The 23,354-nt window shown below is 43.5% G+C and overlaps 1 protein-coding gene across 2 annotated transcripts in view; it reads right to left on the bottom strand.

Annotated features, from left to right (window-relative positions):
- TRPM6 (transient receptor potential cation channel subfamily M member 6) overlaps positions 1–23,354 on the bottom strand; it is a 220,812-nt gene that overhangs the window by 31,191 nt on the left and 166,267 nt on the right. For both annotated transcript variants that reach the window (XM_044287801.1, XM_044287808.1), the window contains 4 exons: positions 22,816–22,866; positions 12,200–12,265; positions 6,742–7,028; positions 3,360–3,442 (listed from right to left, as the gene is read on the bottom strand). In XM_044287801.1, coding sequence (XP_044143736.1) covers positions 3,360–3,442; positions 6,742–7,028; positions 12,200–12,265; positions 22,816–22,866 — 487 coding nt within the window. The remainder of the gene's footprint in view (positions 1–3,359; positions 3,443–6,741; positions 7,029–12,199; positions 12,266–22,815; positions 22,867–23,354) is intronic.

Here is a 23,354-nt window from a genome sequence, read left to right as displayed (position 1 = left end):
TAATTTTGCCCTGTTTTAGCGCACTCAGCAGATTGGCACCGCTGTCGCACACCACTTTACCAACTGTCAAATTGAGCGGGGTTAGCCACTGATCGGCCTGTGACCGCAGAGCGGAAAGGAGTACAGGACTGGTGTGGCTCTTGGCTTCCAGGCACAACAGCCACAGCACAGCAAGGCAACGTCTCACCTGGCACGTCAAATAGGTTCTGGGGAGCTTTGGGGTGCAGCAGAAGAGGCGGTAGCAGTGGAAAAGGAGGAGTCAGCCAAGGAGGAGATGGAGGAGGAGGAAGAGGAGAAGAAGAGGCAAGCCTGCATGCAATCCGTGGCGGTAACACCAAATCCAAACGGGTGCCACGGGTTGCATGCTTGACAGCCGTCAGAAGGTTCACCCAGTGGGCAGTAAAGGTTATGTACCTTCCCTGCCTGTGTTTGCTAGACCACGTGTCTGTGGTCAGATGTATCTTGGCACGGACACTGTGTGCGAGAGATACATTCACTTCCCGCTGAACATGGCCATATAGCTCTGGGATGCCCTTCTGGGAGAAATATTTCCTTCTGGGGACCTTCCATTGTGGTGTGTTAATGGCCACAAATCTGCTAAAGGTCTCCAAGTCCACCAGTTTATATGGCAGTAGTTGGTGGGCTGGCAGTTCCGACAAGCCGATGGTCAGCCGTTGGGCAAGAGGGTTCTCCGGCATCATGTACTTTTTAAGTTCGAACATTTGGGCCACGGAAGCCTGCCTTTTGCCAGATGAACATGATGACGGCATGGTGGAAGATGGAGTGGAGGACAAATAGGAGGAGAGAGAAGAAGGAGAAGAGGCAGTACGTGGAGTGCCGGGAGTGTGGCTATGCGGGTTTTGACAGTGTTGCTCCCACTGGGCCCACACTGCGGAGCCATGTGCTGGTGCCCTGGGAGCGCCAGATATCACCGTGCATGGTGGATGGCTCGCTCCAGGTACATTTGCAGTCTGCTTTTTGTCTCCTGTGCACTGCGAGTTCTGCCTGCTTTTCCTCCATATCTGCTGCTCCATCTCTCCCTCTGAACTCCCCTCCTCTTCCTCTTTTGTGGGCATCCACGTGGCGTCTATTGACACGTTATCATCGTCACCTTCACCACCACTGACATTAGATATCTCGGAGTAGGCAGCAACAGCGGGGACCACCCTCCTTGGGCTGATCTGGGTACTGTCATCAGACCGCAGGGTGGCGGCCGTTGCTACCTCCTCTTCCTCATCCGATGCCAAGAATGGCTGCGCATCGGTAAGGTCTAGCAATGGATGGGGAAATAATTCCTCTGACTCGAGTGGAGGGGCTATGGTGGTGGTGGTGGTGGTGGTGTCTTTGGGGTGCACACAGCAGGGAGTGAGGAGGGTGCTGATACAGAGGATGAGGAGGGTGCAGAAGCGTAAGGCTGAGTGAGCCACTCAACCAACTCTGGTGCATCCTTTAATGTAATCGCACGCACCTTGTCCAACTTCCCACTTCGGCTCTGGCCTGTTGCACCTGCCCGACCCCTACCACCCCTGCGGAATGGCCTACCTCTTCCTCTGCCTGTCATTTTTAAAATGATCCCGTGACAATGTTCCTATAGAAGAGCAATATTTGTGGAAGCTGGTGTATTGCAGGCCTTAATCAATATTTCGTGGAAGCCGGTATAGCAATCCCCTCTAAGTATTTTGTGGAAACAGGTATATAGAACCCAATAATGAGTATTTGCTGGAAGCTGGTATATCAAACCCCTTAATCAATATTTGGTGGAAGCTGGTGTATCGCAGGCTTCAATCAATATTTGGTGAAAGCCGGTATATCAATACCCTATATCAGTATTTTGTGGAAACAGGTATATAGAACCGAATAATGAGTATTTGCTGGAAGCAGGTATATCAAACCCGTTAATCAATATTTGGTGGAAGCCGGTATAGCAATACCCTGTATCAGTATTTTGTGGAAACAAGTATATAGAACCCCATATCAGTTTTTTGGGGGGCAACTGGTATCTCACACCAGTTGCAATTAGCTGTTCCAATAGCGTTTGTCCCTCTGTATATCTGCGGTATCGCAGCAGAACTGCACACAACTGCTGCACAATACAAATGCACTATGTAGAAAGTATAATTATAGGTATATCACACCCCTGCCTCAATAAGTTTTTTGGGGGCGCAACTGGTAGATCACACCAGTTGCATTTAGTTATTCCAATAGCATTTGTCCCTCTGTATAGCTGCAGTATCGCAGCAGAATCGAACACAACTGCTGCACAATACAACTGCACTATAATTTCTATGTTAGAAAGTATAAGTATATCACACCCCTCAGTATGTCACACCTATCGATAGCACACCTATACCAGTCCTTAAAAGGACTTGAGTGGCCCTATTAGCTAGCGTTTGGTGTCCCTAACAGTCTTCCCTGCTCCACACAGCAACCTCTCCCTACACTGGCAAAAGAGTGAATATAAAATGGCTGCCAGATAGGGTTTATTTATAGGGTAGGGGGTGTGTCCATGTGCTGAAACGTCTCAATTGGTTGTCCTGTATGTGTCATGGGTCAAAGTTCGTCGCAATGCAAAAGAATATGGCACCGGCGGACATTGCCATATGTTCGCACGTTCGGCTAATCGCAAAGTTTGCCCCAAAACGACCGCCGGGCAAATTACAAGGTCATCTCTACTGATCAGCACCTTAATGAGAAACTGGACAGGGAGCAAAAAGGAAGGATTAACAACAGTGCTGAACATTCACGAGCACTAGTCCCAATATATAGAAATAAAGAGTAGAGTGATGCCTGCGCCAGCAGGACAGTCACAGACACAGGCCATCAGCCTAACAATCAGCAGGTGGAACAACATGCTGAGTCTTTTGTTTCTCTGATATAGTCAGTGTCATTTGACCAAGTCTGTAAGGGATTTGGAGCCAAACTTAAAACACATAATTATTAGTAAATGAAAATTCTGGCCACCACTAGGGGGAGCTTGCACATACAAATGAACACTTTTTATTATTATTGAGCTTCATAAAAAATTCATTAAAAAAAATCTAATGTATCCATATGTAACCTAATAGTTGACATCTAGGCAAAATATTATTTAATTGTAAGGCTGTACTGGTGATATTGCATGAAATTTCAAAAAAATTGTAGCACCAAATGTTAAAAAATATACACTGAAAATAACCAGACCTGAATGGTTTACATGTACAGTAACTGAGTGTTCATGTTTCCATTACCAGTTAATGTTATATTACAGCCGCCATTGATACCAAAATCTAGGTGTCCTGGTGTCACCATGTACAAATTAAAATGACCAAAGTATAAATAAGCTGTAACTTAGTCTATTATAATTACGGGTGAAATTTTACCTCAGCTTGTAGGGAATACTGTGCGGTTTCAATTGATTGAATGTGAAAATCAACTTCTGTGCAGCCCTCTGTTGCTGAATCTCCTATATGATGGAAAGCATGCATATTAACTTTAATGGTTTTCATTAGTCTTTTTGTCTAGATGAAACCTTTCGCTATTCTTGTATCACTTCTTGCCCGGATACAGACCCAGGGATTGCACCTGCGGTGCACAGTACTGGCTGGAGCTGCCTGCATGATTCAACTTGGGAAAGAAGGAATGCATGCAAAGCAGCTGGCAAAACCCTATAGAATGACAGCAATTAGTAGCGTAATTAGGACTCCCACTTGTTGAAGATGAAAACCAGGGCACCCATATGACATGAAATATTATGCCTCCAGAAATTCCACTGCTGCTTTCATTGTGTACCAAATACAGTAAGTATTTATAGCTGTTAATTTGTAGCATCTACCATTCATTTACAACCTCAAGAAGTCTGAAAATAATAATTGTTTATTAACCCAGTACTGGAGGAAAACAAGTGAGAATAAAGATAAGCCCATGGGAAATAAGAAAATATATAAACAAGAGTTAAAGGGGTTGTCTGCGACTGGTTGCCGTTCCTGCACACATCACACCTGAGACCATTGATTGGCCAGCAGTGTTGACATGCATGCAGACTGCATGTTAAACTTCTGGTCTGGCTGTGACAAGTAGTCTTGAGCAAAGCATCTGCAGTGAAATTCCATCCAAATTTTAGGAAAAATTTGATTCTAAACTAAGCCAAATTTCCATGCGCTTCGTGGTAACAAATCACTTTTCCTTAAATGGTGGCTGGAGTTGTCTTCGAAAGAACGCACAGAGGCAGTCCACACCTTTTATGATTGAAAAAGACCTGCCGAAGGACCTGCGCTGAGCATGATGACATCACCGCACGTTTCCAGCGTGATCACATGATGACGTCATCACTGACTACATCTGATGACGTCACAACATGATCATGCTAGGAGCGCAGTGACGTCAACTGGCTCAGAGCAGGTCCTTCAGCAGGTCTTTTTCAATCAAGAAAGGAAAAGACTGCCTCTGCACTAGCAAGTGGATGAGGTGAGTGAATTTTTTTTTTAAAACCCAAAAGGCCATATTGTTCTACAGTATTACCATTTTTAATGGCCGTTAGATGGGTGCACTTCAGTCATTAGAAATAGTCCCATTGATTGATAGGCTGAATGGGATTTTAACAAAGCTGCCAAATCGAATTTTTTAAAACTTTGCTCATCTCCACAAAGTAAGTTTTTGGTTAGTCTCAGACAACCCCTTTTAATATTGATTTTGAGAGCAAAAGTGGCATAAAAGGGGTTGTCCAGTTTAGAAAACCCATTTTCTTATACACAGTTTTTTTGTCCAGAGATGAGAGTAGTTGCAAAGAACATCTCTAGCTCTGGAGGACCTGTCCTGTGTTACAAAGACAACTCATTGATTTCAGCAGCCAATGTGTAAAGCTTATTCTCCTCTGTGAAGGAGCTGTAGGAAAACTAAACACTTTCTGCTAGGTTTTCCCACAAGTTACAGCAAATCACTGGTAGGGAAAAACATTGCAACATGGCAGTTAGATATGTGCCCTGTTCTTAAAAAAAAATTAGGAACTGTCAAAGCAGAAAACCCTTTAAGATATCAGTGTATGACCTATTACAATACAGTGGACCCATTTGTTGTCTGTCCAGATTGTGCCTGCAGCATCCCACCCCACCGATTCTAAAATAACAAGATATCTATTATGCTGTATATAATGCTCCATGTAAGTTCATGTTTCAAAATGAAATCTTCTTCTCAGAAGTTTAGTAGTCAAAGTAATATGTGCATGGAGATGTCACACAGATCTGTATACAACAAGGATGTCATTTTTCAGTCTTCAAACTTTTATGCGGGTTGGGGGGGCGGGAATAAAGCACAGCACCCATACAGCATCTGATGGAGCATGGTCTAATTTTCCTTTAACATATTTTCCATACCACATGTAAATAGTACTGAGCTGTAATACGATTCTGAGAATGATGCAAAAAGTTCCCCATAATGGTCTTTAATTTATGGCACTTTTTTTTTTAAGTTGGTAAGTGTGAGTATACAGTGTACTTGCCAAACTCATGGCATCTGCATCTGGGAGACAGTGGCTTGTGATGCGAGGAGGGCAACCCCCTCATTCTTCCACAGCTGGACACAAACCTTTTAGAAGCCTTCCCCATTTCCTAGTAGGCCCACCCCCTTATTGTGTGACTGGATGGCAGGGCTGTGTCTGATAATGCAGTCCTGGCACCACACACAGCTAGTGTCCGATTTCCAGGAGGTGGTGGGGAAAACTGTCCAGTGCATAAGGTAGAGGAAAGACTGTACTAACATCGCTATAGCAGTGTGTTAAACATGACTTTGCACACCAACACAGGTGGTGGGACAACAACTTTACAGGGCATGTGTCATCGGAGATATGAAGATATGTATCTGTGTTGGTCCCATGTTCACATGTGCCCGTATTGCTGAGAAAAATGAGGTTTTAACCCCTTAAGGACCTCCGCCGTATAAGTACGGAGGAAGTACGGTCCGCAAACATGGCGCCCGCTTCCACGTGCAGCGGGCGCCATAGCCACCGGGTTTCTGCTATTTTAAATAGCAGAGACCAGCAGCACATGAATGCGATCAGCCATAAGGCTGATCACATACATTTTCCCTTTCAGTTTTTACAAAAAAAATAATTTCAAATCACCCCCCTTTCCTTAAAATAAAAATACTTAAACAATAAAAATAAAAAAAAACATCATGGGCATCGGCACATGTGAAAATGCCCATACTGGTGGCTGAGACTGCTGGCACGGTGACTGGTGGCACTTACTGATGGCTGAGACGACTGGCACTGACTGGTGGCTGAGACTGATGGCACTGTGACTGGTGGCAGCCCCCCCCCCCCCCCCCCGGGTGCTAATTACTTCACACAAGGTGCACTTCCGCACCTTCGTGCAGTGATTACTTGACCTCGGCTCCCGCAGTGTCCTCCTTGATCCCGCTCACCAAATCCTCCATTCCTCTGTCATCCCTCCGACCTGCTAGCCGGCGCGATTCTGTGGGCAGTGCGGAGCGCTGCGATTCTATTGGCCAGCGCACCGCACATGCGCATTTAACATCGGCACACATCGCAGGCACAGAGGGATTTTATTATAGAGGATTAGTGGAAATGGAAGCTAAGCTAGTTGCTAAGGAGAACAAGGCCAGTTTTCAAGTAATATCGTTATGATAAGTGAGATGTTACCTAATATAACTCATCAAAGGGCAAAACAATAGTTTTTGCAATGTCTTAAAATATCCCTAAAAATATAAGCATCTTTATAATGTATACATATATTAATATGACATTACCCTTAAGCAAAGCTGCAATACAGTGTCCCCATGGAAAACCTTCTGCCATGTTTGCACCACTTCGGGAAGGAATGATTTGACAATGAAGATCTCTCCAGGATCTAGGACATCATGTTCTGACCATGTACAGACTACTTTTAGAGCTCTGCGAAGACCCCCATCCATTTCTTCAGGAGAGAGGACCTGAAGCATCGCTGCCATTCCTCTTTGAGACCAGGTGGACATGCTTTTACCCAAGCTGGTTGGTGAACTCTCTTCGAGCCTATATACGGTAACTTCTTCTCCAGCTGTAAAACAAAGGTGCTAGAAGAAGTTACTGTAATGCATGTAAAGGCAAGTCTGACATATTTTTTTCAAATTTTCTATTGTATTTTGAATGATTTTGTATTATTATGTGTGTGATTGTATAATGGTAGACCCCAATTTTTTTTTTGAGATTACCCTCAACAGTTATACATAGTAACATAGTAACAATTTGTAAGGCTGAAAAAGACATCTGTCCATCCAGTTCAGACTGTTATCCTTAGAAGCTGATCTAGAGGAAGGCAAAAAAAAAACTCATGCCAATTTTCCTCATCTTAGGGAAAAATAATTTGTTCCCGACTTCAATCAGGCAATCAGAATAACTCCCTGGATCAACGACCCGTCTCTAGTAGCTATAACCTGTAATATAATTACACTCCAGAATTACATCCAGGCCCCTCTTTAGTGAACTCACCATCACCACCTCCTCAGGCAGAGAGTTCCATAGTCTAACTGCTCTTACCATAAAGAACCTCTTCTATGTTTGTGTACAAACCTTCTTTCCTCCAGACGCAGAGGATGTCCCCTCATCACAGTCACAGTCCTGGGGATAATTAGATGATGGAAGAGATCCAGCTGACAGCTAAGGCCTCATGCACACGACAGTTTTTTTTCACGGTCCGCAAAAACGGGGTCCGTGATCCGTGACCGTTTTTTCGTCCGTGGGTCTTCCTTGATTTTTGGAGGATCCACGGACATGAAAAAAAAGTCGTTTTGGTGTCCGCCTGGCCGTGCGGAGCCAAACGGATCCGTCCTGAATTACAATGCAAGTCAATGGGGACGGATCCGTTTGATGTTGACACAATATGGTGCCATTTCAAACGGATCCGTCCCCATTGACTTTCAATGTAAAGTCTGGAGTTCTTTTATACCATCGGATTGGAGTTTTCTCCAATCCGATGGTATATTTTAACTTGAAGCGTCCCCATCACCATGGGAACGCCTCTATGTTAGAATATACTGTCGGATATGAGCTACTTCGTGAACCTCAGATCCGACAGTATATTCTAACATAGAGGCGTTCCCATGGTGATGGGGACGCTTCAGGTTAGAATACACTACAAACTTTGTACAAGACTGCCCCCTGCTGCCTGGCAGCACCCGATCTCTTACAGGGGGATATGATAGCACAATTAACCCCTTCAGGTGCGGCACCTAAAGGGGTTAATTGTACTATCATATTCCCCTGTAAGAGATCAGGGCTGCCAGGCAGCAGGGGGCAGCCCCCCCCCCCTCCCCAGTTTGAATATCGTTGGTGGCACAGTGTGCGCCCCCCATTGCCCCCCCCTCCCTCCCTCTATTTTATTAAATCGTTGGTGGCACAGTGTGCGCCCACCATCGCCCCCCCCTCCCTCCCTCTATTGTATTAAATCGTTGGTGGCACAGTGTGCCAACCACCATCGCCCCCCCCCCTCCCTCTATAGCAGTAACATTGGTGGCAGTGTGCGGTCTCCCATTCCCCCCCCCCCCCCCCCGATGTCTTTGTCCGGCCGGGAGCTCCTCCTACTGGTAAGTGAAAGGTCTGTGCGGCGCATTGCTAAAGAACTGTCACTTACCAGTAGGAGGAGCTCCCGGCCGGTCACAGACATCGCAGCAGCAAGCAGGTAAGTATGAATCTTATACTGTTGTACTATTGCTAAGTAACCATGGCAACCAGGGCTGCAGTAGCTTCCTGGTTGCCATGGTTACCGATCGGAGCCCCAGCGATTAAACTGGGACTCCGATCGGAACTCCGCTGCCACCAATGATGGGGGGGGGGGGGGAATGGGAGGCCGCACACTGCCACCAATGTTACTGCTATAGAGGGAGGGGGGGGGGCGATGGTGGTTGGCACACTGTGCCACCAGCGATTTAATACAATAGAGGGAGGGAGGGGGGGGCGATGGTGGGGGCACACTGTGCCACCAACGATTTAATACAATAGAGGGAGGGAGGGGGGGCGATGGTGGGGGCACACTGTGCCACCAACGATTTATTACAATAGAGGGAGGGAGGGGGGGCGATGGTGGGCGCAAACTGTGCCACCGACGATATTCAAACTGGGGAGTGGGGGGGTCTGCCACCTGCTGCCTGGCAGCCCTGATCTCTTACAGGGGAATATGATAGTACAATTAACCCCTTTAGGTGCCGCACCTGAAGGGGTTAATTGTGCTATCATATCCCCCTGTAAGAGATCGGGTGCTGCCAGGCAGCAGGGGGCAGTCTTGTACAAAGTTTGCAGTGTATTCTAACTAGAAGCGTCCCCATCACCATGGGAACGCTTCTGTGTTAGAATATACTGTCGGAAATGAGTTTTCACGAAGTGAAAACTTAGATCAGAAAAAGCTTTTATGCAGACGGATCTTCGGATCCGTCTGTATGAAAGCAACCTACGGCCACGGATCACGGACACGGATGCCAATCTTGTGTGCATCCGTGTTCTTTCACGGACCCATTGACTTGAATGGTTCCGTGAACCGTTGTCCGTCAAAAAAATAGGACAGGTCATATTTTTTTGACGGACAGGATACACGGATCACGGCCTCGGCTGCAAAACGGTGCATTTTCCGATTTTTCCACGAACCCATTGAAAGTCAATGGGTCCGCGAAAAAAAACGGAAAACGGCACAACGGCCACGGATGCACACAACGGTCGTGTGCATGAGGCCTAAGGCAAAGGAGAGAGCCTTTAGCTCCCTGTCCACCTCTTTCACTAGTAAGCCCAGGCCACTATAGTATGGTGGTATTCAGTCACTATGTGATGATAAATTGTGTTCACAGTTTAACGGTATTATTTGGCCAGTGTTATCTGGGCTTACTGTTTTTTTCAGCAACAGTATAGTGATAATAGTTGATACTTGCATAGTGGCATATTTGCTAAATGTATGACTATTATTTTTTAATATATAGAAAATTGTGGATTTTTTGGGGAAGGGAGGCTATATATCTTTATAGACCATAGCAATGCCATTGGATCTCACAAGGCAGACTCTCATTTATATCCGATGCGGTGATCATCTATGAACATGGCATCTGAGGGGTACAATGACGGGGAGCAGCGCAATTGCCACTTCCTGTCATTGCACCCACTACTAACAAAGAAATGCGCTTTGTGATTAAGTAATTTGTCACAAAGTGGATTTTTTTGTAAACTTTAGTGAAGCAGCCGAATCGAACTTTTCATTAATTTACTCATCTCTATCCATAATCAGTTTCCAAAATTCCTAGATTGAGGCACACTGCAGCAGAAGCATCAAGGTGCTCTAGAGCAGAACCAACCCTTCCTTCTAGCACTCTATGGGTCTAAATCTGTCAGCCACCCTGACAGGTCAATGGATGGTTCAAAAGCCACACACCCTGTAAGTGCAAAGATGGAATACAAGGTCATAAAATAATGGGGGAGATTTAATAAACTGATGTAAAGTAGAACTAGCTTAGTTGCCCATAGCAACCAATCAGATTCCACCTTTCATTTTCCACAGCTCCCTTGGAAAATGAAAGGTGGAATCTGATTGGTTGCTATGGGCATAACTTCCTTTAGGGTGGTGTCACACCCCTTTTTTTTTTTTTTTGTGGCAGTTTTTCATGCACACAAAGGCAGAGGTGGATTCAGAAGAATAAAGAAGTATATTTATCACTCCCTTTTACACCAATTCTAGTTTTAGCTAAAGAAAACTGCATCAAAAACTGCCACAAACAGCTGTGTACAATATCACCCTTATTGCGGTTGAGGGCATGTTCACACAATGGATTTTAAAATCTGTGCTGATTTTCTGCTTGCTTTTGGTGCAGTTTTATTTCAGCTTTCTATTTTATTCCTCTTCCCATTCATTTCTATGGGCGAATCAGTGCGGATTCCACGCCCAGATAGAGCATGCTGCTTCTTTTTTCCACACCATTTTTTGCCGCCCATTGAAAAGCATGGGAAGCTTTTTAGAAGAATTTGCACGCAAAAAGCTTTAAAAACAGAGCTAAAAATGTTATGTGGACAGGCCTTATGACGCACAGAAAAAAGCTGCATTTCTCTACCCCAACAGGTGACCCAGTCTTTGTCAAACTCACTACAGAATTGCACCATGCAAGTATTTAAACCCACATTGCCCAACAGAATCCACGAGGCAATTATCCAATAACCTTTTATATGATATCTCTTTTATTATATACCACATAAGAGGTGTGCATATCATAGCACAGTGGCTCAGTGGTTAACACTGATGCCTTGCAGTCACTGGGCTCTAAACCAACCAAGGACAACATCTGCATGGAGTTTGCATGTTCTCTCCGTGTTTGTGTGTGTTTCCTAAGGTTTCCTCCCACACTCCAAAGAGATAGTGATAGGCAACTTACATTGTGAGCTTCATTGGAGACAGCAAGCAATAATGTCTTTAAAGTGTTGTGGAATATGTTGGCGCTATATAAGTGAGTGCATGTTTAAAGGGGTTGTCCGGGCTTTTAGTATTGATGACCTATCTTCAGTATAGGTCATCAATATCAGATGCGGGGTGGTCCTACATCTGAAACAGCTGTACGAGGAGACGGCGCGCAGTGCGCACGTGCCTTCTCTCGTATCTCTTCATGCTCTGCCGCTGCTTTGCCATAGACTGCACGCACAGTCTCCTCGTACAGCTGATTAGCGGGGGTACGGGTGTCGGACCCTCGCCGATCTGATTCTGAGGCTAGGTCATCAATATTAAAAGCCCAGACAACCCCTTTAAATACTTGCAGGGTGCTAGTGTGTTCTGAACGCGACAAAGACCAAACCACCTATTAGAGTGGAAAGGTTACATGCTGCACTAGGATGCTGTCACCTTTATCGTTTCTTAGGAAATTTTTATAGGGATTTGAGATCATCCCTAGATTGGTCTACATGCATCCAGGATACGGAAAAGGACTGGTGCTGCTCAGGGTTTATACAACAACTTTTTTGTCTTGTCTATATTTGTGTCTCATTATTAACTGTATTAACCTTGTGTCGCTACCAGTAATTTATTTGCCCATTCAAACTGAGAAAGTGATCTCCAATTAAAACTTTTTCATCCTGAAAACATTAATAAACCAAATAACACAAAATATCAGAAGTCAAAGAACCATAGATTTTCAAAAGAAAAATTACATCCTTGAACCAGTCAATATAACAGTCCCAAAGAATGTGATATGTTGAAAAATTAGAGCTCACCAAAGAGATGCACTGGGGTAAAAGGTATAGTCTGTGCAAGTCTCATCAAGTTATTTCTTTCCACCGCTGAAACAATAAGAAAAGAACTGCTAGAAATGCATTTTTTCCATGTTCAAGAACCAAAAATGTTTCTATTGTTACATTCCAAATGACACTGTTTCCGCTAGTGTTAATTGAGCACCAAAGTGCTCGGGTGCTCTGGCCGAACACATTGGGAAGAAATAAATGGGAGAAGAGAACACAAGCATTAAACCAGGCACCCCCTGCTCTGAAGAGGAGAGGGTGTCTGATTTACAGAAAAAGGTTAGAAATTGATGGAAACACCACCAAAATGGTTTGGAAACAGCATGGGGAAGACATCTGGATGCATCTTGGACTCCTATTACCTATGACATACAATAGACAACCACACAAAGGCTATATGCCAAAAACTGGGTATGTGCAAGCTAACAATCTATCCATGAGACAGATACAGTCAGCACACCTTACAATGGCAGCCTTGTGCACTATGAGACTGAGAGCCAGTAAGCCTCAAAGTTGCTTCATATCTGTTGGATGGCATGGGTGGACCTGCGCACCTAGATCATTATCATCAGGGTGACATATGTCCTAACATAATATTCAATAACTTTTCTATACAGTTTTGTCATGTAAACTCATTTGCATAATCATGGGCATATGCAAATTTGCTGAGCCTGATTATTTTTCAGCTGAAACACCATTTTTGCATGGAAAATTTGCAATACAAAATTTGCAATACAAAATTTGCAATACAAAATTTGCAATTTGAATATTTGCGATCAACACTACTCATGAACAGAGCCATTTATTGGATTCATAGTCTTATGACAAGACTATGAATCCAATAGATGGCGCTGTTCATGACTCATGAACAGCGCCATCTATTGGTTTCATAGTCTTTTTTTAAATACATTTTATTAGGTTTTGATATAATTTGCACATTTACATTCAAAGGTACATATTGGATCAAATAACAGGTCATATTCTTTTTTCACAGATATGTGCAGTGAAAACAAAGATAAAACCCATATAAACAGTGCAATAATTCTTTCCCTAAACCTTTTTCCTTCCCCCCCATAACCCTCACCCCTTCTATACAGGTGATGTGGTTTAAAGTTTTCTTTTTATTATACGTATTCCTGGAGGTGTACAGGGTCTCAGATGCATCCAGACATCCTTCCCATGCTGTTTTCAAACCATTTCGGTCGTGTTTCCATCAATTTCTAACTTTATTCTGTGAACCAGACACCCTCTTTTCTTCAGAGCAGGGGGTGCCTGGTTTAATGCTCGGGTCTCCCATTGATTTTCAATGTGTTCAATTGTGCTCAAGCATACACAGTATTCGGCCGAACACTGCAATGTGCTGAGCAAAGCGATGCTTGCTCAACACTAATTATATATATATATATATATATATATATATATATGTGTGTATAGTCTAAAAAATAGAGCAGCACTCTATAAGCCTTTCTCAAGCAATGCTTGAGAAAGGCTTCATGTTGGAGCCTATACGTTGCGTCACCAATGGGTGAATAAACCACTATTTTCCACATTATCCTGGAGTGCTGCTCTATTTTTTTAACTGGATTTTGGGGTAAGCTTGCCCTTTTGAGCTTGCACCCACAGTATTGTTTATAGGTTGATGCTGCCTTACTTTTTCTATTGTGTGTGTGTATATTTATATACATATACACATATAAACATATATGTCTTGAAAATATATACTTGTTAGGCTGAAATAGACATTAAGCCCGTTACAATAATGGGCGCTAAAACTATAGTACATAAACATTAGTAGGAACAGTCTATATTAAATATCAAGAGAATTTGACCACATTGTATTTCTTGTTTTATTTTTGTTTTTGTCAAAAATATTTTGTCATAAACTCAAAATTAAAATAAAATCGAAACGTTTCTATAAAATTTATTTATAGACAATTCTGTTTGAATTTGGCAACAGTTTGCCTTGTTCAGGACGATCTAAAACTTTTACGACGACATCTGAAAAAGTTTTAACTCTTGATCATGCAACATATAACTGACCGTGGCCGAATACTGGTTCTGGCAAGTAAATGCTAACTTTTTCTAAGGTTTGACCCTGAGCTTTATTAATGGTCATTGCAAATGCTAATGTAATTGGAAATTGTTGCTCCCTTTTTAAGGTTCAACTTATGCCTTGGCATTCCTGTTGGAGTTAGCTCATTCAGAAACTCAATAAGGATAGTTCTGCATATCTTCCTCAGTTGAGTCATCAATTGAGTTTGAGCTGAGGAATGTCACAGTATTGCTTTCCAAAATGTTTAGCCTCTTCATTTATGCCATCAACATCAAAAATCTTTGGGCAAAGAATACATTTTTGGGTTATCTTTGAGACATTAGCAACTGAAATTCTCTCTCCATAGAATTTTTTACAATATTTCCGGTACATAAAATTTTAGAAGGGACTTCAATTATGTCTTCGGGCTAACCGTCAATGTGTGGTGTATCATCATTGCCAACATGGATCAACCAATTGCTGAATTCAGTGTGAACTGAACGAATATTGTTAGTAATGTTAAGTATTTTGAAGTTTTGCCACAGTTTATTATACTTTATACATGCTTCTGCAATTTTTGTCTGATCACCATGATAAACCACTCGAAGTGTTTGCTGAAAATCTCCATCAAATAATAAAACTTTTCCTCCAAAGCGATTATCCATTATTTCTTTTAGCAGTTTGTCGACCATGGTAAGAGCAATATTGTACACTTATCCCAAATGAGTACTGTAGATCTAACATTTTCAGCATCAGCAGAATTGAGATGCATATTTGATATTGAGTTCTCAACTATTGGAACAGGTAATTTGAACTGAGACTGGTATGTTCGTCCACCCTCAAGAAGATTTGCTGCTATACCTGTTGAGGCAACAGGGAGTGCAATTTTACCTTCTCCACGAACTGTGCTGCGAAAATTTCTGTAAAGATAGGTTTTACCACTACCTCCTGGACCATCTAACAAAAAACAATGGTTGCTAAGTTTGTCATTTTTGCTTACAAACAAATTTTTTCTAAATCTGTTGTTTGTTCTCTGTTTAATGTTTTTTCCAGTTCTTCACCTGTGTATTTTTGAAATTCCTTGTCATATATATTCCAAAGTAAATCAGTATTTGACATTGTGGAAGGCAATCCCAAATCTTCACAGCTTTTGCCATGTAGTACCAAAATGTTGGCTTTTTCATTAAGTGCGATATTACGACATATTGTGCAATCATCATTGTGTTGTTTATGTACTAAATCTTCAATGAGATATTGCTAAAATTTTAAAATAAGGGCATTCATATTTTCTAATGATGCAAATAAACAAATATATGCAAATAATTCCCTAAGTCGTTTAGGCATTGCGAAGTGGACAGCATCTTCCAAAGTGTTTTCCGACACATCATCATCATTAATAAGTCCTTTTGCTTTTGCAGCCTCTTGGAAAGTGGGATATACATTTCCATGTATCGTCCTCAGATCTTCAAACGATATTGCACCTGCCACATGCAGCAATAATAGACGCAGACAGTAACGCTCTGTATCTGATGTTAAATTGAGAGAAGATATTCGTCCAATAATTTTTCTGCACAGCGTTGATGTAATTTCCAACAACAATTTTGAGAAACAAACACATAGTGCAAAGGAATGTATAATATATTCTTTGCTTCCTCTTTTTCCTGATTTAATTTGAACCAAGCTGTCAATTGAGTATCACGGTTTAAAGCTCTCTGTACCGCTGTGGTAATGTTATTTGGGTTAAAAAAAAAACTGATTGTTCTTCAGCCAGATGCACTGCTAATCTATGGAAGGTATGGGATGCTGCTTCTGGAGCACTGACATACCTTGATTCAAATTGCCTTGTTCTTGAATGACAATATTTGCACAATCATGACCTTTGTACACATATTTGAAAAGGTATTTGACACTTTTCACTGATGTGCAAACTGCCACATTAATGTTTCAATTGTACTTCAATGCTAGGTAAGGATTATATGGTACAACCCAAGAGTTATCAATTTTCTTTCCGTTAAGAATTATAGTTTGGCCCGTATTTCTTCTATTGTACTTTGGATAGCCATTGCAGTTAGCAACAGTTTTTGGTTGGAATTCCTTTGGAAAATCCTTACAGCACTTGTCAATGGTCATACATGGAGAATTAGGATTTAGTGCTCCACATGGTCCATGAATCATATGCTTTGTTACAATTTCATGTAAGCGAGGACTGATTCCTATGTTAGGGATTTCAGCAGAGACAATTTTATCTATCAGCTCTTCATTTTTTGGTTTACAGCTTTCTTTAAAAATGAGAAGTATGTGAGCATATGATAAACCTCTCTTTTGAAATTCTATCATGTAGACCATTGCTTTTGGGACTCCAAAAATATGTTTTTTTACTGATGTTATCAATTAGAGCTTTAAGTTTTAGATTAAATACTCTTGCAACTAAATGTGGTTGTCCATGTTGTAGGTTATCTACAATCTCTTCCCATTTTGGATTGCATGTAATTGTAAAAAAAACTGCCATAGCATCTTGATAATTTTGTTGAGGAAGGCAAAATATACATTTTTCCAGGACTCAGGCCTGCTTTATTGGCTTAATTAAGTAAATGAGCCATTATTCCAGAGTATTTTTCAATGCGCAATTTAGGCCGATTTTCACACACATAATTGAGTCTGTTGGTTTCTGTTTTTACATATGCATCCACTATATATTGCTGTGTAAGGCGACCTGCATTTAAGAAAGGGTTAAAATCCTCTCTAATTGAAAGACGGTAACCGTAGTATTGAATTTGAGTGACTAACTCTAGGATTGTGTGACTGGTTTGCTAAATTTAATAAAGCTTGTGGTCTGTTTTGCAGTGGTATGTCAATTCCCCAGCTTTGATCCCCATAGGGGAATATCAATGGATAAACCATGGGTTCCAAATTAGCATCAAGGACACTAATTCTTTGTGGGGGGGTTTTCTTTGTATAATCTTCACCTGCTTTGCAATGTATAAGAAGATCTCTTTCAAGTGGTTGTTCTCCATTATCATTTTGAAAAATAAAAGCAACCTCATTATATTTCTGTGCGTTATAGCGCCTTTGGTCATTTTTGCGATCTTGTACTATTGTCATGGACACTTCCTTAATAACATTGCTATTTTTTGCGGCATCCTCTTCTTATTCTTTTTCAACTTCATACAACATTTTACAGGCCTCGGCAAAAGGATTGAATTTTGCCATAAATGTACTTAATGTTTGCATAAGCTCTGAATTTATTAGTGAGTTGGCAAAATTTTGCATTCTTTCCTCTGCAGCTTCAGAGGGATCTAAAATGTATAATTGTGCAAACTGTCTGTTTTCACCCTGTTGAGGATGCAGTGTTCCTGCTCTGTGACAAATCGAACCATGGATTCAAAAACAGTATGGCCCATAGCCAGGAGGCAGAGTAATGTTAGCTCCCATAGATGAAAATGCTGGAGCACTATTAATTGGCCCTTTATTTTGCGTAACATTTTTGCTGTAAGGATGCTGACCCGTCATAAGCTGATGTATTAAATAATTAGTTTGAATGGGTTGAAGATTTACTTTTCCTTTTGAGCAACACTGTGTATATTTTTGATCAGATGGTCTTTCTCCTTTAAAATGTTTTGCTCGACAAAAATTGCATATCTGATTTAAAGCTCCACATGTGTGGGGTATAAAATTACCCTCATTAATATTAACGATATCATTTATAAGTGCCATTCTCTCTATTGTAGCCTTAGATTCGTTATTTTCAACTCGTTTAATTCGGGCCAGTCTCTGTAATTGTGCATGCCGCAAACATCGTAATTGTCGTTCTTCTGGTGTAAGACTTGCTCTCCTAGCCTTTTCTCTTTCTGCATGTCTCTTACTTTTTTGTTTTTGTCTTATATAATTTCTCTTCTCCTGTGTGGCTATTGATAGATGTATTGTGTCCGTTTGAAGATCTGTTACCCTGCCTTTCTTTTTTTTTTTTAGCTTGTTGCTGACGTAGTGTTTTTCGTTCATCTGCAGTAAGACTTGCTCTCCTAACTTTGTGTCTTTAGCCATTTTTCTGACGCTCATTTTCCACTTCTTCAATAGATCTATTTGCTTGTCTTTGTCTTGATCTTGGACGATTTTTTTAATGCTGATTTTCCACTTCTTCTATAGATCTATTTGCTCTTCTGAGCCTTTGTCTTTCAGCATTTCTCTAACACTGATTTTCTTTTTCTTCAATTTATCTATTTGCTCGTTTTTTTCTTTGTTGTTCAGTGTTTCTTTTTCTGATCTTTCCTTGCTGAGCTGACCTTTTCTGTAGGGGAAGTTGCTTATGTCGGATTTGATTGTCTGTGTCGTTTGTCCTACTTGACGTATCCTTTTTTTTGGGTGGCATGTTGTTATTAGCTGAGATTGCTGTCACTGACTGGTAGCTGAAACTGCTGGCACTGACTGGAGGCTGTGGCTAAGACTGCTGACACTGACTAACGGCTGAGACTGGTGGCTGTGACTGACACTGCTGGCACTGACTGGTTCTTAAGGCTACTTTCACACTAGCGTTCGATCGGATCCGTTCTGAACGGATCCGATCATAATAATGCAGCCGGAGGCTCCGTTCAGAACGGATCCGTCTGCATTATTTTAGCATAGAACAGCTAAGTGTGAAAATAGCCTAGTACGGATCCGTCCAGACTTTCAATGTAAAGTCAATGGGGGACGGATCCGCCTGAAGATTGAGCCATATTGTGGCATCTTCAAATGGATCCGTCCCCATTGACTTACATTGTAAGTCTGGACGGATCCGCACGGATCCGCACGCCTCCGCACGGCCAGGCGGACACCCGAACGCTGCAAGCAGCGTTCAGCTGTCCGCCTGTCCGTGCGGAGGCGAGCGGAGCGGAGGCTGAACGCCGCCAGACTGATGCAGTCTGAGCGGATCCGCTCCATTCAGACTGCATCAGGGCTGGACGGCTGCGTTCGGGTCCGCTCGTGAGCTCCTTCAAACGGAGCTCACGAGCGGACCGACGAACGCTAGTGTGAAAGTAGCCTAAGACTGCTGACTGCGGCTGGTGGCTGTGGCTGCTGACTCTGGCTGGTAGCTGTGACTGCTGGCTATGGCTTGTAGCTGAGACTACTGACACTAAGTGCTGTCTGTGGCGGAGACTGCTGACTGCGTCAGGAGGCTGAGACCGCTGGCACTAACCGGTAGCTATTGCTGAGACTGCTGGCTGTGTTTGGTGGTTTAGACTGCAAGCCCTGACTGGTGGCTGTGACTGGTAACTGTGGCCGAGACTGTTAGTTGTGGTGCAGACTGTTGATACTGACTGCTGGCTGTGGCTGAGAGTGCTGGCTGCGGCAGAGACTGTTTTCACTATTGCTAGCTGTAGCTGAGACTTATGGCTGAGATTGGTGGCTGTGGATGAAACTGAGGGAAACTGACTGGTTGTTAAGACTGGTGGTAGTGTCTGCTGACTGTGGCTGCTGACTGCGGCTGGTGGCTTGTAGCTGACACTGCGAACACTGAGTGTTGTCTTTGGTGGAGACTGCTGACTGTGGCAGGTGGCTGATGTCTCAAAGATAAAAAAATAAATATATTCTTTGGCCAAAGAACTGCTGGCACTGACTGGTTGTTAAGACTGGTGGCACTTGCTGCTGACTGCAGCTGGTAGCTGTGACTGCTAGCTTTGACTTGTAGCTGAGACAGCTGGCACTGACTGGTGGCTATGGCTGAGACTACTGGCTGTGTCTGGTGGCTGAGAATTTAGGCACTGACTGGTGACTGAGACTGGTAGCTGTGGCTGAGACTGTTGGCTGTTCCGCAGACTGCTGGTACTGACTGCTGGCTGTGGCTGAGACGGCTGACTGCAGCTGGTGGCTGTGACTGCTGGCAGTAGCTTGTAGCTGAGACCACTGGCACTGACCGGTGGCTATGGCTGAGACTACTGGCTATGTCCGGTGGCTGAGACTGCAGGCACTGACTGGTGGCTAAGACTGGTAGCTGTGGCCAAGACAGTTGGCTGTGGCGCAGGCTGTTGGTACTGACTGCTAGCTGTGGCTGAGACTGCAGCTGGTGGCTGTGATTGCTGGCTGTAGCTTGTAGCCGAGACCACTGGCACTGACTGGTGGCTATGGCTGAGACTACTGGCTATGTCTTCTGGCTAATACTGCAGGCACTGACTGGTGGCTGAGACTGGTAGCTGTGTGCAAGACTGCTGGCTGTGGCTGGTGGCTGTGACTTGTAGCTGAGACCGCTGGCACTGACTGGTGGCTATGGCTGAGACTACTGACTATTTCTGGTGGCTGAGACTGCAGGCACTGACTGGTGGCTGAGACTGTTTGCTGTTGCGCAGACTGTTGGTACTGACTGCTGGCTGTAGCTGAGACTGCTAACAGCAGCTAGTGGCTGTGAATGCTGGCTGTGGCTTGAAGCGGAGACCGCTGGCACTGACGGGTGGCTATGGCTGAGACTGCTAGTTGGGTCTGGTGGCTGAGAATGCAGGCACTGACTGGTGGCTGAGAATGGTAGCTGTGGCAGAGACGGTTAGCTGTTCCACAGACTGTTGTTACTGACTGCTGGCTGTGGCTGAGACTGCTGATGGTGGCTGTGACTGCTGGCTGTGGCTTGTAGCAGAGACCACTGGCACTGACCAGTGGCTATGGCTGAGACTACTGGCTATGTCTGGTGGCTGAGACTGCAGGCACTGACTGGTGACTGAGACTGGTAGCTGTGGCCAAGACTGTCGGCTGTGGTGCAGACTGTTGGTACTGACTGTGGCTGGTAGCTGTGACTGCTGGCTGTGGCTGCTGGCTATGGCTTGTAGCTGAGACCAGTGGCACTGACCGATGGCTATGGCTGAGGCTGAAACTGCTGACTGCGGCTGGCTGTGGCTGAGAATGCTGACTGTGACTGGTAGCTGTGACTGCTGGCTGTGACTGCTGGCTGTGGCTTTTAGTGGAGACCGCTGGCAATGACCAGTGGCTATGGCTGAGGCTGAGACTTCTGACAGCAGCTGGTGGCTGTGGCTGCTGACTGCAGCTGGTAGCTTTGACTGCTGGCTGTGGCTTGTAGCTGAGACCGCCGGCACTGACTGAGGCTGAGACTGCTGACTGCGGCTGGCTGTGGCCGAGACTACTGACTGCGGCTAGTAGCTGTGACTGCTGGCTGTGGCTTGTAGTTGAGACTGCTGGCACTGACCGGTGGCTATGGCTGAGGCTGAGACTGCTGACTGCGGCTAGTAGCTGTGGCTGGTGGCTATGACTGCTGGCTGTGGCTGGTAGCTGAGACCGCTGGCACTGACCAGTGGCTATGGCTGAGGCTGAGACTGCTGACTGCGGCTGAGACTGCGGCTGGTGGCTGTGGCTTGTATATGAGACCGCTGGCACTGACCGGTGGCTATGACTGAGACTACTGGCTAAATCTGGTGGCTGAGACTACAGGCACTCACTGATGGCTAACATGAACAGAAATGGCTGCTGACAGCGAAATAAATGGCTGTTGACAAAGGCTCCTATAAACAACTTTAATTGCACACTTCTCACTGGCGCTCCTCTCACTAATGGCTCTAAAGTGGCAGCAATCCGACCTGCGCCCTCTGTGGGCAGTAAGCACAATGTGTCGGCAGTACAGGCTTCTTCTGCACGTGGTGTGGGTGACGCAGGCACGCTATACTACTTCCTTTTTATGTTAGAGTAGGTGGAAGCAGTATAATATATGTTCAAGCTGGAACAGTCTTACCCCATTGGAGATTTATCCCGGTTGATGGTGTGTACTGGCGGTGATCCGATCAGGACGCTACCAGAGATACCGGAAGAAGGAGACTCTACTACAGACAAGAACAGCTGAACAAGTTGACGTGCGCACCAACGCTCCCCAGGATCAGATCACCGCCAGTACACACCATCAACCGGGATGAATCTCCGATGGGGTAAGACTGTTCCAGCTTGAACATATATTATACTGCTTCCACCTACTCGAACATAAAAAGGAACTGGAACATCACCTCATATTATTGCTTCAGGTTGCGGTTACATTACATTTACCCTTGATACCCGGACACAACAAAGAACTGTAACATCACCTGATATATTTGTTTCAGGTTGCGGTTACATTACAATCTATCCTTTGATACCTGGATACCTAGACCATATTTAGCGGGGCGCACACAGGCCCACTCTAAGGTGGATATCACACACTACATTATTTAATTATACTAGACAGACTGATCACCTGTACTAGTATCAACTTTTAACATATAAAAACGTGTGATTTACATAGGACAATTGTGGCTCAATCAACTGTGGTTCAAATAACTTTGACTCCACCCATTTGAGACCACTTACGCTGCTCAATTGGAACTATACTTCCACACCGCTGTGGTGTATAATTTTATAATTATAGATTTTATCCTAAATAATCTATGTGTATCCAGACATTTGAGTGCCCTCCATTTTTTCATTAATTGTTTATTTATAGTTTGCCAACAGTGTTGGTAAGTCAGGACTGTCATGCATACTATATATAATTTTGGGCTAAAAGGGGATTTGACAAGATCCTTCATTGTAGCTAAATAATGTTTCTCCTTTGACTCACCTGAGTAATGATTGTTCAAGTCTTGAGAGGCTTTTAAAGAAGATGACATATCTGCAATTAAATGGATGAAAATCATTTGTAATGCACTTATAATTCACTTATTGATTTTCAGTAATAATGCATAAAGGAATATCTAATATTTCCAGGATGGAGAGAGCATTCAAATGAGCTTTTACATATCAATTTTATCATCTCTATCATTCCATTACCTCAATAGCATTGACCACAGAACACAATTATTGGGACGCAGCTAGTGTTAGCATAATGGTGTAATGGTGTCACCTCAGTATTTTCGTTTAGTAAACATAGATGAAAGAAATATTAAATATCTTACAAACCTACCCTTTGTTCCTGAACATTTCTTTAGTAGCTATACTTTTTTGCTTTTGTAGCAATGAACAAGTTTATATTCAATACATATATAAAAAGACAAACCGAAAAACAAATTATATGAACAAAAGAAGAAAAAATTGATGTTTCCTGTTGGCCTGCTCTATCGCTACAGTGAGAGATTTTTTTTTACATGATACTAAGATGTC

Source organism: Bufo gargarizans, chromosome 1 (assembly GCF_014858855.1).
Source record: "Bufo gargarizans isolate SCDJY-AF-19 chromosome 1, ASM1485885v1, whole genome shotgun sequence".
NCBI lineage: Eukaryota > Metazoa > Chordata > Amphibia > Anura > Bufonidae > Bufo > Bufo gargarizans.
Note: the sequence above shows the minus strand (reverse complement) of the source record. Positions and strands in the feature narration are given on the sequence as shown.